At 42.2% G+C, this 16,821-nt stretch overlaps 1 protein-coding gene across 9 annotated transcripts in view; it reads left to right on the top strand.

Annotated features, from left to right (window-relative positions):
• The window catches only part of FBXO34 (F-box protein 34), a 79,740-nt gene that overhangs the window by 4,786 nt on the left and 58,133 nt on the right, over positions 1-16,821 (top strand). The window contains exons 1-2 of one of the 9 annotated variants that reach the window (XM_033952449.1): positions 2,658-2,723; positions 12,450-12,484. In XM_033952449.1, the coding sequence (XP_033808340.1) occupies positions 2,673-2,723; positions 12,450-12,484 (86 nt within the window). In that variant the 5' untranslated portion in view covers positions 2,658-2,672. The other 8 variants (XM_033952453.1, XM_033952451.1, XM_033952455.1 and 5 more) reach the window with 8 other exon arrangements.

Raw genomic sequence — 16,821 nt, forward strand, 5'->3', positions numbered from 1 at the left:
GTTGAAAATTTGACAAAAAAATTATAAAGCAAAATAAATAAGAGCCAAATGCAAAAAAGAGGGGGAAAAAAAATAGTTGACGGGAAGGCAACTCGTATGGACAGAGTCCAGTTGCAACCTTGCTCCACGGAAAACGAAGAACCGAGGAGCTGTGAACCAACTTCGGGCAGGAAGGCACTTGTTCTAGGATAAAAGTTTTTCAATTGCTTTCTGAACTGTAATATAGAGCCTATGTTCCTTAGTTCCAAAAGATAAAGGGCTCCTTTTACGAAGCTGTGTTAGTGGCTTTAGCGCACGCGACTTTTAATCACACGCTAACCCCTGCGCTAGCCGAAAAACTACCACCTGCTCAAGATGAGGCGGTAGCGGCTAGTGGTTTAGCGCGTTAAACCGCTAACGCGCCTTCGTAAAAGGAGCCTCAAGTGTTCCACAATCTGGCCCCTGCTATATAAACAAAAGATAAACAAAATACATCCAATCTAATTGTTCAGGGCCTTATGAATAACACACAAAATATTAAACTTGACAAGCTATGGGATAGAAAGCCCATGTAGGTTCTTCAAATTTGGATATTCCCGCTATAAGGCAAGCAGAGGTATTTTGAACTAGCTGTAAAGCATGAACACAGTAAGCAAGTCCAAGGTATAAAGAGTTACAATAGCCCTAAATAAGAGTAACCACCTCCTGTGGAACAGTTCTAAAATTATATTTAAAAAATTCTTCAAATGCCTAATCAGTCTCAATTTATAAAAAGCATTTTGAATTGCATTCTATCTGTACCGTATATACTTGAATATAAGTTGATTTGAGTATAAGACGAGGTACCCCTTTCTACCCAAAAAGGAGGAAAAAAAGGTTGACTCGAATATAAGACAGGGAGGGGAGTTAATATTCATGTGCCCTGCCAGGTTCTGTGCCTTGTCCCCCTCCCTCCCCCTGCCAGGCTCTCCACCCTGTTCTACTTCTCTCTCAATATCCTGCAGGCCTGTAGTATGACCTGGTGGGCTGGAACCGGAGCAATCCCTCCCATCTCCTGTCCCAGCCAACTGTCAATTTTTTTTTTTTTTAATCTCCTGACTCCCTTTTTGAATCCCTGGTGGTCCAGCGGTGTTCCGAGCAGGAGTGAGCCCCTCCCTGAATGGCTGCATAAAGATGAAACTGCAGCCCAAGCCAAAACTCAACAAATTGAAGTCATATTTAAATTAAATAAAACAGCAAATAATGCTGATATTTGGGGCAAAGCAGCAGAGACTTCCAGTCAGATTGTTCCCACTTGTGTGAAAACGATTCGACAAAAAAAGACAAACCAATCCCATTCTGTACCTTGTATGCCCAAAGCAAGGAGACTGTTTTAACAGTAGACCATGGTGCATAGTAGCAAAAGCAGCAATTTCTGATTGTTAATGTCTAAAATAGCGTCATCATGATAAAAAACAGACATCAGGTTCATTTTGATGGAATGTTTTGAGCAGAAACAATTGCGTAACATCCAAAATATTAAGATCAAGGAAATCCCGCAGCTGCATCAGCACAGCATTCTCTAAAATCTTAGTAAAGAACAATGAAGAAACAGGATGGTAAACTATTTGCATTACATGATTTTAAAGTGTTCGAGGCTTGTGCAGTTGAGGACAGCGCTTGCAGGGATGGGACAGGGACAAAACTCATGGTGATGGGTCGAGTTTGTCATTTTTTTAAAAAGAGGATAAATAGATACCATCTCTAAAATATCAGGGCCCAAGCTAACAGCAACAGATTTATTAATAAGTTTAGTTATAAAAGAGGCAAAATATTTTCAAGGCGTTTAACCAAATTTGGAGAATAGCTGTTCAAAAGGCAAGATGTATTAAGATTGTTGTTCATCATAGATTTAACTCAACTCGTAGCCACCAAGGAAAATTTTATCCAAACAGCTGTGTTCTGTTTCTGTAAGCACTGGTTGGACTTTGCAAAGTCATATTACTTTTTCCAGGCATTGCTGAAGCAGACAAAGTCTCCTCTAGCTTTATTATAACCAAAAAGGATTTTTCAGACACAATGACCTGTTATCCACAGGCCTGGGAGTTTGGAACTTTCCATCCGCTAAACCTCCAAAGGCATAGAGCATGACATGGGGACAAATTTTCCTTGTCCCCATGGGATCTCTCTAGCCCCATCCCTATGAGCTCTAACCCTGTCCCATTCCTACAAGAAGCTCTGTCCTCATCTGCACAAGCCTCGAACACTTTAAAATCATAAATGAGTTTTGTGTGGTTAAGGCAGAGCTTGTAGGAATGGAACAGGGACATACCGGTAACTCATAGGGATGGGACGGGATATTGAGATCCCACGGGAACAAATTTGTCCCAATGTCATTCACTAAGTAACCCTTCTTTACGCTGGTATCTTAGCACCAGAGTACTTATTAGCAGTCTTCCCTCATGCACTTGAACACTGCTCCTACAGCACACCCGGACCAAAATAGCCTTAATGGACATGGGTTTCAGCATTAGCTCAATTTTTATTCAGATCTGAAGGCATGTCAGCCAAGTTCTCCACATCAGAACAAATCTGTTAGCACAGGATCATAGGGGGAGAGGGGGGGGGGTTTGCAGCCTGCTGTCCGCTTGTGGGCGTCCGTCAACTTCCTGTTCCGTGAAGGTAGACCTGCAGTATCAACATCTCCAAAGGCGATGAGAAGCAAAGCAGAAAAAGCAAATGTTTCAACAACCCCCTCAGTAATGGTATCTGCGTCTCTCCTTCAAACCCCGAAACGGTATCGCTCTACCGAACTTACCAACCCCGCATCCCACCTTGAAGTTTATCTTTCAGAACGCCCGTAACGAACCCCGCCGTTTCTCGCCTCGGGTCTCCCGCCACCGCTGTAACGCAACATCTTTCCCTCGGCCGCGACCCGTCCTCCCTCTGACGCCACTTCCTGTTTCCGGTGGGGCGGGACGCGGCCGAGGGAAAGACGTTGCGTCGGAGGTGGCGGGACGCCGGGGGAAGGAAAACTGGCGGGGGCGGTCACGAGCGCCTTGAAAGATAAGCTTGCAGGTGGGACGCCGGGGGGTGGATGGCGAGTTTGGAGCATGAGGGTTCCCGTAGCTGGAGGTGCTGGTCTTGAGTGAGGTACCGCTACCAGGGGGGAGGGGGTTGCGTACGTGTTTTTAAGTGCGTCTTCCGCTTTGCCTCTCGCTGCGCTTTGGGACGTTGAGACTTAGGGGCGGTTTCGACCTCGTTGACGTCCCCGTGTCGAGGTGGGTTGAGAGCTGCCTGGAGGGAAAAAAAAGCGCAGGACCGCGCACGGGGAGTAGAGGGAGAAACATGCTGGACGAGGGCGAGCTAGAGAAATGGTAGACGGCTGGGGAGGGAAGAGGAGACGTTGCCGATTGCGGGTGAAGAGGAGTGCTTGTGTATGGGAGAATGTGAGGGTAACCGAATACTGTACGTGTGATTTGATATCTCTGCAGGCAAAAAGGTATTGGTTAATGTACGGAATTTTCCTTAAAGCAGGTTTACTTGACTGTTGTGCATAATAAGTGTCTGAATAACAGCTTATTACACAGTTATTATAAAGTGATTTTAGAAGAAAAATAATAACGTGCACAATGATTTAGTTAATTGTGACACCGTTAAGATCTTTATTTTTGTACTTATTCCATTCAAAGACTTTTTGTTTACGTGTTTCTGCAGTCATGAACTCCTTTTCTAAAGCACTGTTAGTGTGCAGAGAAAAAATATAGAAAAACTACTTAGTAAATGGTGGAATACTTGGAGTTTTTTGCTCGGATGCATGTCCATTCTGCAGGAATGTTCAGGCTTAATTGAGCATATATCTGAAGATGTTACCCCCTCCCCCAATAGGAATTTTTTTATATGTTTCCAAATTTTATAGATATAAGAAAGTGATGGACAAAATATCAGCGAGGAAATAGGAAGAAAGAAGCACATATGATCTTTTTTTAAGGAAATTGGTTTGATGTTACATTTTGAATGGAAAATCAAGCAAGAGAAAGAAAGGCAAGAAGGAAATGTATTTCAAAAATGTTACTAAAGAAAAAGGGTCTAAAATCATAGGGGAAAGGAAGGGATTTTTGAATTTAGCTCGTGCATTTTTTCAGTTGTACGTTCAGGTATAGTAGATATTTTTCTGATGCCAGAAGGTGTACAATATAAGCTGTTATCTAAGGCAATTCAAAATCAGAAATAACTGCAGTGTTCTCTGGTTCACAGCTGATTGCTCTAACCTGGTGGTCTTTGCTAATTTTTTTTTTTTTTAATTCTTTATTTATCATTTTAAGATATTTAACAAAATCAAAACATTTTGTACAGAAAGATTGTCAGATCAAACACAAAATAATAAGAAATCGTTTACATAATATTGAAAAATTCTAATCGAACAATCTCAAGTCCTCTATAATGTGATCCAAGATTTATATGAGTGAACTTCAGGAAATCAATTTATTAATTCTATACAAAAGAAACAGTATCGTGTGCCTGGCTTGAGGAATTATTCTATTATCAAATCCAATTTGTTGTTACTATTGCATTGTTGTTATTGTAGTTGTTGTTTTTCCTTCTTTTTCCAGACGTTTCAGTGTCAGGAAAGCTGTAAGTTGAGATGGTTCAAAAAACACATATTTATTATCTCGATACCTTATTATACATTTACATGGAAAACGTAAAAAGAAAATACCACCCAGCTGTGTAACTCCTGCTTTCATCATAAGAAACTGACGCCTGCGGTTCTGAGTTTCTCTACTAACTTCTGGAAACATTTGAATTTTCAAACACAAAAACTCTTTATTCTTGTTCCTAAAAAACATCTTTAGTATCCAATCCTTGTCCGGCAACAACGCCACAGATAGCAAAAGAGTTGCTGGTTTAGCCAAATCTTTATCTGATGTTTCCAGGATTGCTGTCAAATCTTGTTGAAGGTCTTGTATTTCCTGTTTCTTATCCTCCGATTGTTGATCCCTTACTTTAATAGGCAAATAGTATACTCGAGTGAGAGGAGGCAATGATTCCTCAGGAATATTAAGTATCTCCATAAAATACCTTTTTATCATCTCTCTCGGGTTTATAGATGGAATTTTAGGAAAATTCAGCAATCGTAGGTTATTAGTCCGATAGTTATTTTCCATAGTCTCCAATTTTCTTCTAATAATTTGATTATCTTTTATTATTGTAGATTGAACTCGTTTAATCGTTTTCACTTCATTTTCAATTTCTCCCACTTTTTCTTTAATATTTGAAATTTCCTGTTTATTTTCCTCTATTGTCTGTTTTTGACTTTGCTAATTTTTTAAGTCGGGGCCTCTGGATCCAAATAAGCTGAAGGAGAGCTGTTGCATATCTTCCCATGCAGGACATGACATTCATCCCTTTCACCCCATCACCTTTCATTGAGGATGTATCAAGTATGCAGCTCTTCCCCATTCCACTCCCTTTCTTTCACAAACTTAGAGGATATCAAGGGGGAAAAAAAAAAGAATGATTGGAGGGGGGGTATCCCAGAAATCTCCAGGGGCTGCTGTTGACCCCCACTTCTTGCATTGAAAAACACTAATTATTAGGTTCCTCCACTCCATAAGGAGGGATCAGGGTGGTGATTTCTATCCTTATAAAACCTCATGCAGGAATAACACCAATGTATGTAATGTGTGAATGAGGCAGTGGGATTAAGGTTGTTACTGGGCATCATGCTACCAATTCAAATTGGTCTAAAAGCCCAAAAGCAGAATGGCTCGGGTTGAGGGGGGTTGTTTGAGATCGTTGGATCTTGATAGTTGGTGGGGTGGGGGTTTTTTTTGGTTTGGGGGGGAAGTAGGCAGTTCTGATTTTTTTATAATTCAGCTAATTGGTGAGCTTTATCCCTCATTTCCTCCCTTTTTTGTTTTCTGTTTACATGGTACTGGTTTCTGTTGTACCCAGATCCTTTCTAAGCATTGTGTAGTTGGGATAAGGCGGATGAGAGGGGCAGGGGTGGGGGTTTCTGTTTGTTTTTGTATAATGACAAAACTTAGATGGCATGGGTTGTAATGTATGCCTTTTGTTTATTGTGCATATTTTGTGCAGTCATTAATAAATATTGATTAAACATAAAAGCCCAAAAGCATTGGTGCTTGAGTTCTTCAACTTCAGGTAACTTACTTCATTGTGTTGAGTTTAGCAATCCACGTTCATGTTCAAAACTTGGTTCTTGCGCCTAGAAAGAAAGGTGAGGGTAAATAGCTTTTGCCCTAGGTACTGTTTATCCAGTGACTGCTCTGTATAGAGTTTTTGAAAGTGGAAAAATAGCAAGTTATTTTTCTCTTTTCCAGTAACTTAGATTCATTTTTGCTCTTTTTCTGAGGAAAAAGTTTCCCTCTAAACTTGACACATCAAATGTAATGTCATTTGTACTGAAGTAGTGCATTCCATTGGGGCTGCCATTGCCTCCTAGACATTGAAATGAACCCCAAGTACAATTGTTTAATTTGCTTTCCTCATCCCCTTATATGGAGGCTTAAAGTTGAAACAGTTTTTCTTCTAGCACTTCTTGGCCCTCATGCAGTGCTTGAATTCCAGTGCTGTTCACTGTCAATAAAGGCCATGAGGTACCAGAAGAAAACAGGTGCTATAAAGGCAGCACCTGTTACAAGCCTCCAGCGAAGAGGGAGGAGATGGAATTAACTATCTATGGCAGAACACTAGCTTGGAGTGGATATAGAATGCTGAAAGAAGCAAGTGGGGATTGAGACATGTTTGGATGAGGTTAATGTAGTGTGTATTGAGGTGACAGTGGAAGATGGTTAATGAAGGGCAAGTGCATGTGAAGGAGAAGACAGTTTTAATCATACAAGTTGTTCAGAGACAGCCATCATTGGAAAGAATTCCTCTCTTCACCTTTTCTCAGAGCACTAATTTCTTTGTCCAATGATGATTTTGGCTTTCATATTGTTATTTTGCCAAAATAGCCCCCACTTTGAAAAGTAGATCAATGTGCTAAAGGGTTTTCCCATTTTGTGTGCGTGTGTGTGGGGGAGTGTATTTCTAGCCCAGAGATTTTATAATATACTGCTAGATACACTAGAGGCAGTGATTGTCGCTAAACCTGTTTTAACAGCATTAGTGACATGGCTTTTACCGACCTGATTCACAAAATGGCTCTACCTTGAGGATTAGCGCCCAAGAAAAAGATCTGGCTGGCATCGTAGATCTGGCTATCATCGGGTCTCTCTGTCGCTGGTATCGGGGCATTCGGAGGGCTCGAGCGGCTCACTAATTCCCATTTCACAGCTATACTTTTCCTACTGGCTAAAGAGCAAGAATGTATGTTTACAAGTCTATAGATTTTACAGATGCACAGAGCAGTAGCATTGGAAGAAATATGGCATCCCCAGATTCTTGTGAGACCATAGCAGAAAAAATAATTAAAACTACTTTCCAGGAAAGAAATACAATAAATGTTTCTTGATATAAGGCAGCTAGATTATCAACTATTTACTCACGTCTTTAGGAGGCACAGTTTTAGGTAGCACTGCAGTCTGCCTACAAATGACATGACTTGATGGATCCAAATGTGGGTTGACAAAAGTTCACCTGACCTTAATCTCAACTCTTTCTGTTAAGCAATTGAAAAGTTTAGGCGTCAGAATCACCTCATTGCCTAATCGCAAAAGAGTAACTTTCCAAGAATTGAGGAAAAACTGCAGAATGACCTGTTCTTTTATCGTCTCCCTCTCATCCTCCTTTGTTCCAGTGGAATAGCTGCCTTTGATGTATCGGGTGTACATTGCAGGCTGTCCTCCCGCTCTAGCCTGCACTTGATTTCCCGATGAATCAGCAGCAACAGTCTCTGTCACTTAGGCAGTGAGCTCAGCACGTAGGCACACAGAGTCTGTGTGCCTATGTGCTGAGCACTGCTCAGCATAGACGTTCCCGCTGCGGCACTGGACCTGGACCGGTCTCTTCTGAAGCTGAAATTAGGTAGGCCTCAGGATAAGAACCCCAGGTCCATCCCTGTGGGAATCCCATGAGCCTGGGAGGTGTCACCGTGGGAGTCCCGTATACCAGCGGAATCCCCGCAATCCCCGTCCCTGTGCAGATCTCTACTCCATGGTGTGACCTCATCTGGAGTATTGTGTTCAGTTCTGGTTTCCTTATATCAAGAAAGATATAGCGACGCTAGAAAAGGTTCAAAGAAGAGTGACCAAGTTGATAAAGGGGATGGAATTCCTCTCGTATGAGGAAAGATTAAAACGGTTAGGGCGCTTCAGCTTAGAAAAGAGATGGCTGAAGGGAGATATGATTGAAGTCTACAAAATCCTGAGTAGAGTAGAACGGGTACAAGTGGATTTTTTTTCAGTTTGTCAAAAATTGCAAAGACTAGGGGACACTCGATGAAGTTACAGGGAAATACTTTTAAAACCAATAGGAGGAAATTTATTTATTTTTTTCACTCAGAGAATAGTTTAGCTCTCGAATACGTTACCAGAGGTTGTGGTAAGAGCAGATAGCGTAGCTGGTTTTAAGAAAGGTTTAGACAAGTTCCTGGAGGAAAAGTCCATAGTCTGTTATTGAGAAAGACATGGGGGAAGCCACTGTTTGCCCTGGATCGGTAGCATGGAATGTAGCTACTCCTTGGGTTTTGGCCAGGTACTAGTGACCTGAATTGGCCACCGTGAGAACAGGCTACTGGGCTTGATGGTCTGACTCAGTAAGGCTGTTCTTATGTTCTCACTGTGTGTTTTTCCCCTTGAATGTCCATTTTCCGATTCGGCCATGCAAATTAGCTAAAACCCCATGCAAAGCCAAGCTCGACTTGGTTTACATATAATTAAGACTAGAGCAAAAAAACAAACAGGGTTTTAGCGATCGGGAAAACACGACAGGTCTGCCTATTTTCATTTTTTTTCAATGGCACAAATATTTTGCATGTTACACATGCAAAATATCTGTCCCATAAAAACAAAAAAGTCCCTCACCACCAGTGACGACCCTCCCTGGCGAACGTGGCACCGGGAATTCCCCCCCCCAGAGAGAAATTTGGCTGGAGGGACATCCACTCCCTCTTGCCAACGAAGGCTCCTCCCCATCCCTACCGTCTCTCCTTCCTCCTGAAAAGAAAAGGGCAGGAGGGATGCCCACTCCCTCCTGCCACTGGATGCTCCCCCAAACCCCCCCATACCTTTGCTAGATGTTGGCAGCTGGAAGCAAGCACAGTCCCTCCAGCTCCGAGGCCCGCCCATTGAAAATGATAGGCCTTCTCCCCTCCCTGGTACACCATGTGATGCACGGGGAGGAGCCTTAGGCATCTGAAGCAATCGGGGCCTTAGTCTCCTCCCTCTGTATCCCATGTAATGCATAGGGAGGTCTAAGGCCTAAGGTCCTTATTTGCTCAGATGGCAGACCTTAGGCCCCTCCCTGTGCATCACATGGGATACAGAGGGACAAGCCTAAGGCCCCGATTGACTCAGATGCCTAAGGCCCTTGGGAGGGGCCTTGGCATCTGAGCCAATTAGGGCTTTAGGCTCCTTTCCATGCATCACATGGTGCATTGGAGAGGGGAAGGCCCATCATTTTCAACAGGCGGGCTTTGGAGCTGAAGGGACCATGTTTCCCTCCAGCTCCCAAATCTACCAATGGTACCGGGGGGTTAGGGGAGCATCCAATGGCAGGAGAGAATGGGTATCCCTCCTGCCTTTTATTTTTTTCGGGAGGTAGGAGATGGTTCGTAGTGGTGGTGGGGGGGCCTCTTTTGACAGGTGGAAGTGGGCATCCCTCCTACCAATTTTCTCTCATGGGAATGGCATGGCAGGTGAGAGTCGTCATCCTTCTTGCCTTTTTTGCTGCTGCAGGAAGGGGGGTTGGTTGGTTCCCGATGTCGGGGAGGGCTTTTTTTTCTGGGTTGTTTTTTTTTTGGGGGGGGCAGATATTGTGTGTTTAACACACGCACAACATCTGTGCATTAAAAAGAAAAGAAAATAAGGTTTCTTGCCCTGAACAGCCGAGTAGTAGGATGCTGCTTTCGGGGCTTCCCCTGTCTCTCATCTGCTTGAGCTTCCCTTTGCTGGCTTTGCTCATGTGTGAGAGTCACTCTCACACCAATCAATCAGACGAAAGAGACAGAGATTGTGACGAACTTCCACGCGGATCATTTGCATGCAGTCTTTTAGGTACATTGATCGCTCTTCCACAATCAGCCAGAGAATCATCCAACAGCAATCCAGTCAGTATTTGCGATTATGTTTAGTGCATCCAGGCCATAGTCTGATTGAAAAATATGGTTTTCTGAATCCCTCTCTCTTATACATTTTCTTATAGATTCTCTGTGGTCAAAATAGATGCTTTTTCCAATGCTTATTTGATTTGCTGGATGGGAATTTGATAGACAGGGAGCACATGAACTCTTGTGCCTTTTCATTTTCACAACATTTCATCTATTTCACTTCTTAAAGATGATTAAGGGCTGGTGAGCCAGCAAGAGAGCTGTGGCATTTAAAATGAAATATGGATTCTTTGTACCAGTGCTTAGCTATACTGCTGAAGATAACATATATATATTTTTTACTTATATTAATATGTTTTGAAATGAATTATAGGTCATAGTTTTTTGGTTTTTTTTAAATTTTTTTTATCATTTTCATATTTACATTTCAAGTATTGTATAAACTTGTACAGATAGCAATATAGGATCAAATCGATACACAAAACAATGCAATACATACTAAAGAAAAATTTTCCCCCCATAATCACTCTAGTCCCCAATATGAGATCCAAAATGTAGTTAGTGGAATAAATAAAAAAGGATATTCATTAACTAAGGATAACATGACTGATCAGGCTGATATCTAGTTGGAATAATCATCTCTTATAAACTCTATTTAGGGCTTTAAAGAAGTAGCTTTATCCTTCTCCAATCACGACAATGAAAGGAAAGTAGTCAATTGGAAAGGTTCAAAGAAGACATACTTTTGTGAAGAATAATGAACCACACATTTACATGAGTAACGAAGGAAAAAAGTCACCCCCAATGCAAGAACCCCAGGTTTTAATAAAAGAAATTCCTTTCAACGTCTTTGATGTCCCCAGCTAGATCTGGATACATTTTGTACTTTTAAACCTAGAAATTCTTTCTGCATGTGTTTAAAGAAATTTTTCATAAGCCAATTTTTATCTGGGGCATAGCCACCATCAGTAATAATGTAGCAGAGAGTTCAAGTAAAGCAGTTACATTCATATCAGGAGCAATTACTTGCTGCTGAGTTTGTAATTTTCACGGTAGTTAATACACTTGAGATATAGGAGGTAGTAACTCCTTTGAAATTTCTAATACTTCAAGAAAATATTTCTTCAGCAATTCCCTTGAGGTGTACAAAGCATTCCTAGGGAAGTTAATCAACCTAATGTTGTTTGCTTGTGATGAATTTTCTAGCGACTCTAATTTTCTTCGCAAATTTGTGTTATCCTTTATCAAAGCTTCATGAGTCTTTTTAAAGGTATTTATTTCTTGGTTGATAGTCATTAAAGAAGTCTTGGAATCTAACATTTCTGTTTGCAAGGTCTTTATATCTGTCCCTTAAACTTTCATTTTATCTTCCAAATGCTGAAAATGGGGATTAATTAATGTATGCAGGGTAGCCACAAGGTCCCAAATAGATTCCAAAGTTACCTCCTGGGGTTTCTGAACCGGAGGCAATCAGAGTGTAGACGAAGGAACCCCTCCAGTTTCTTGCTTTCCATCCATGCTGTTTCCTTGGATCTTCTCACCCCCATGCTGGATCTCGACTTCAGAGCCCAGTTCTGGAGTACCCACCGAGGATAGGGTATCCAGTTCAGCTCTGCCTACTATGGTCTCTCCAGCCTCCTGGACTTGCAACGGCTGATTCCTTTCAGGCTGCTCTGTCTGGTACTCCGAGGACATGGGGGCGGAGCCCTAGCGTCGGAGCTCAGTGTGGTGTCCAATCCCAGGGAGAACACTGCAGATCTGCTTACTCACGGCGTCTCCGAGGCTGACAACGAGGTGGCTTGCAACCGGCGAAGGAGTTCTTCTGTGTTGCCGAACCCGGTTGAAGAGGAGCTCCGCGAGGCCCCAGCAGAGCTCTTCCCTCTCCGTTTTGGCATCGTCCCAAAAGAGGTAAATCGGTAGCTACAGAAAAAATTCTATAGATTGCTCCGAGCCGTGCCTCACAGCCCGATCAGTCTGGATTTTCTTTTTGGCACCTACCGGTCATAGTTTTTAAATGCACATTTACAATTTAACCATAGTAAATGATGGCAGTGTCTTTTTTGCGTGACAAATCCTAAAATTTAAAAGGTTATCCTAAGCAAGATTAGCAGGATGCTTTTTTTAGAGGAGGTTGTGTTTTATGTGCTGTGTAATGTGAGTTTAGGAGAGTTTAATCAGTTTTTAAATTTGTATATTTTATTTACATTCAACTTAGCTAAATTATTTTGACTGAATACTTTTGTGTTCTCTTCAGGTTGGTGGCTGGAGACTTAAACATAAGAGCATAAGGTAAGTGCTAACTCTGCTGTGTGTTTTCCTGTTTTGAAAAGCAATACAGTAAACATACAGATGCAGAAGCATTTTTTTAATTGTTATTATCCATAAAGTGAAGTACAGTAGTTACCTTGTTTCCCTGAAAATAAGCCCTAGTGCGTTTTTTGGACCCAAAATTAATATGAGTCTTATTTTCAGGGGATGTCTTATTTTTTTCATGTACAATGATCATCTCTTCCTTTCTGTCCTCCACCCCAATCCTCTTTCCTGTCTCTCCCCCACAAGTGCAGCATCTTTTACCCTCTCACCCTTCCCCTTGTGCCTTCCCTTTGTAGCATTTTTCTATCCCTCCTCCTCCCCCTTGAAGCAAAACCCTTGAGCAGCATCTTTCTATCCCTCCCTCCTGCAGCAGAACCCTTGCACACCATCTTTCTATCCCTCCCAGTGAAGCAGAACCTTTGAGCAGCATCTTTTTATCCATCCCTTCCTCCCATCGAAGCAGAACCCTTGAGCAGCATCTTTCTATCCATCCTCCCCCCCCCCCCGTGCAGCAGAACCACGCTGACCCTAACACCGTGAAACTGACATACCTCCCACCAAAAAGCAGCGTTGGCAGCATTTTAAATCGCAATCTTTTCCCACCAGTTCTTACCCTCTGCCGCATCGCTGCAAGACCAACATACCTCCCTCCAAACAGTAGCTTATTTTAAGGGAAACACGGTAGTATTTGCAATAATTTTAAATAAACATGATCAAACTCAAGTCATAAAATAAATTTAAGAAGTTAGCTGATAAGAGCTGGCAGATAACATAGACTAGTGTTTCTCAGGATAGTCATGGAGGCCTCTAGCTGTTCTGGTTTTCATAAGAACATAAGAATTGCCGCTGCTGGGTCAGACCAGTGGTCCATCGTGCCCTGCAGTCCACTCTCGCGGCGGCCCTTAGGTAAAGGACCAGAGCCTTAACTGAGTTTAGCCTTACCTGCGTACGTTCTGGTCTAGCAGGAACTTGTCTAACTTTGTCTTGAATCCCTGGAGGGTGTTTTCCCCTATGACAGCCTCCGGAAGAGTGTTCCAGTTTTCCACCACTCTCTGGGTGAAAAAGAACTTCCTTACGTTTGTACGGAATCTATCCCCTTTTAACTTTAGAGAGTGCCCTCTCGTTCTCCCTACCTCGGAGAGCAACTTGTCTTTATCTACTAAGTCTATTCCCTTCATTATCTTGAACGTTTCAATCATGTCCCTTTTGTCTCCTCTTTTCAAGGAGAAGAGGCCCAGTTTCTCTAATCTCTCGCTGTTCGACAACTCCTCCAGCCCTGGACCCTTCAGGATATCTATAATGACTGTGCATGAGACTGATTTGCATTCAGTCACTGTGGATATCTTGAAACTCAGATGGGCCGGGGTACTCCACAATCAGTTTGATAAATCCTGGCATGGAAAGAGGGAATGGTGAATATATTTACATTGGTGTGATATAAAGGCCTCCTTCACAGAGATTTAATATACATTCAGAATATTTCTAAAAAAGGGGGAAGTTTTACTAATAGGTGATTTTAACATGCTAGATGTTGATTGGGGTATCCCTATCGCTGGGTCTTCTAGAAGTAGGAAGATCCTGGATTCTCTACAAGGAGAACTGTTTCAGTAGTTGGTAATGAAACCCACATGGGAAGGGGTCATACTGGACTTAGTGCTTACAAATGGGGAAAGTGTTTCTGATAAGTGAGTGATCATCTAGCATCCAGTGATCATTGCATGGTTTAATATAAGATGGGTATAAGGAGGGTTTATTCAAAAGCAAAGGTTCTAGACTTTTAAAAACTAACCTTGTTTGGATGGGAGATTACGTCAAGGAATTGTCGGGATGGGAACATCTGGAAGGAGTGGAAATGCAGTAGTCAAAACTGAAAGGAGTAATTGTAAGAGTGGTAAACCTATTTGTGAGGCTGCTTTGGTTCTCAAAAGTAGTAGCTGAGAAGGTAAGGAATGAGGTTAGCTTTCATAAACTACAAAAGATCGCAGAAAGAGGAAGGCGGGAAAAATATCTGGAAAAGTTAAGAGAGGCTGATTATGTAGTCAGGAAAACAAAGATGCAAATGGAAGAAAAAATAGCTGAAACGGTAAAACGGGGAGACAAGATATTTTTTAGATATACTAGTGATAGGAAGAAGTACAAAAGTGGCATTATGAGACTCAAAGGTGAAGGGGAGAAATATGTAGAAGCTGTATTTCTGTTCTGTGTTTACGGCTGAAGCGCTGGGAGCAGGACCACAGAAGACAATCATGAATAGGGATGGAGGAGTGGTAGACCCTGATCAATATTCAGAGGGTTGTGTTCGTGAAGAGCTAGCTAAAATAAAAGTAGACGAAGCAATGGGGCCAGATGGTGTACATCCAAGGGTGCTGAAGGAACTTAGGGAAGTTCTGGAGGCTCAATTGACTGACCTTTTCAATGAGTATCTAGAGTCTGGAGTGGTACTGGAGAAGGGTGGATGTGGTCCCTCTCCACAAAAGTGGAGGTAAGGAAGAAGTAGGGAATTACAAGCCAGTAAGTCTGACTTCTGTGTTAAGCAAATTTATGGAAATGCTTTTAAAACAGAGAATGGTGAAGTTTCTGGAATCTTGTGGATTACAGGAGTGGAGGCAACTGGAGGTAGGTCTTGTCAGACAAATCTAATCAATTTCTTTGACTGGGTGACCATAGAATTGGATAGAGGGAGTGCGCTAGATGTGGTGTATTTAGATTTTAGCACACTCTACACCAGGGGTGTCCAACCTGCAGCCCGAGGGCCACATGTGGCCCCGTGAAGTATTTTGTGTGGCCCCGATTGAGGGCGATGCAATGTTTTCCTCTGCTGATCCCGGGTGTTTACCATCTTGCCGGCTCAGTCCTCTATCTTGCTGCAGTGTTTACGCATTAGTGCGGCCTCAGAAACATTTTTTTCGGCCAATGCGGCCCAGAGAAGCCAAAAGGTTGGACACCCCTGCTCTACACAATTGAATAATTTTCATCCAGTTCCTTACAAAGGGAAATTTTGGAAAAAAATCATATTGACACAGTTATCTGTTTATTGAACAGGTGGATTGTTTGAATCCATATCAATTTTGATTCAGAAAGGCACACAGTGTAGAGCTATTCTTGGTCTCTGTATTGAATGCTTTGAAGATAGGTATGGATCAAAATGTGACTTGTATGATTTCTGTAGATGCATCTGGAGCGTTTGATTCTATAAATTTATGTTTGTTGTTGATGAAATTGGAACAATTATGAATGGGAGGCGATGTGTTAGTGGTTTTCATCATATTTGATCATTCAGACATTCCAGGTGTACTGTATAATGGGTCTGAAATATCCAAGAAAGCCCCTGTGGGAAGAGGGGTTTCTCAGTGGTCTCCTCTGTTGGCAGTTTTGTTCAATATCTATATGGTATCTTTTGGACAGTGTTTGTGTCGTTAAATGTATTATATAGACAATATGCAGATGATATTTTGTGGGTTCGCTCCGGGGACATGCTTAGGGGGTGGGTTCTTTTAGAGAGAGGGTTCTTTGAGTGGGCAGACTTGTTGGACCAACGGCCCTTTTCTGCCGTCATACTCTTATGTTTCTATATTTTGGTTTTCTTTCCAGATAATGGTTGGGGGTTTGAGTCAAATTATTATTTAGATCAGGGGTGTCCAACCTGCGGCCCGAGGGCCGCATGCGGCCCAGTGAAATATTTTGTGCCGCCCCAGTCAAGGACGATACAGTGTTTTCCTCTGCTGCTCCCGGGTGTTTACCGTCTTGCCGGCTCCCTCCTCTGTCTTGCTGCAGCCCCAGAAACATATTTTTCAACCAATGTGGCCCAGTGAAGCCAAAAGGTTTGACACCCTGATTTAGATTCATGTATGAGGAATGTTGTGGATTGAATGGATGTTGATGGTTTGAGTTTAAATGTGGGAAAAACAGAAGTGATGTTTGTGGGGCAATGGGGAGAGGAGTTGTGGTCTGATTTTATGACTGTATCGGGAGTGAGTCTACCAGTTAAAAAAAAAAAAAGGAGAATACTGTATTGGGGGTTTGACATTTTATGGTTAAACCAGAATCTAGTCTAGTTGATAAATCATTCAGGTTTGTTTTGGCTAAATATTTGCTGTATCACCTTAAACCAATGCTGCTTACCCCTTTTGATTTTAGAACTGTGATACAAGGGATGGTTAAGTTACAGTTGGACTACTGCAATGCTCTTTACCTCTGTATATTTTAAACAGCTGTCGAATTGCCCTGGTAGATCTTTGAGATCTGAAAATGTTATGTTGCTTGACACGGTGGCTAAAGTGCAATATGCAGAGACTAGGGCAACCACTTTTTGT

The sequence above is a fragment of the Geotrypetes seraphini genome, chromosome 7 (genome assembly GCF_902459505.1).
Source record: "Geotrypetes seraphini chromosome 7, aGeoSer1.1, whole genome shotgun sequence".
Classification (NCBI taxonomy): Eukaryota; Metazoa; Chordata; class Amphibia; order Gymnophiona; family Dermophiidae; genus Geotrypetes; species Geotrypetes seraphini.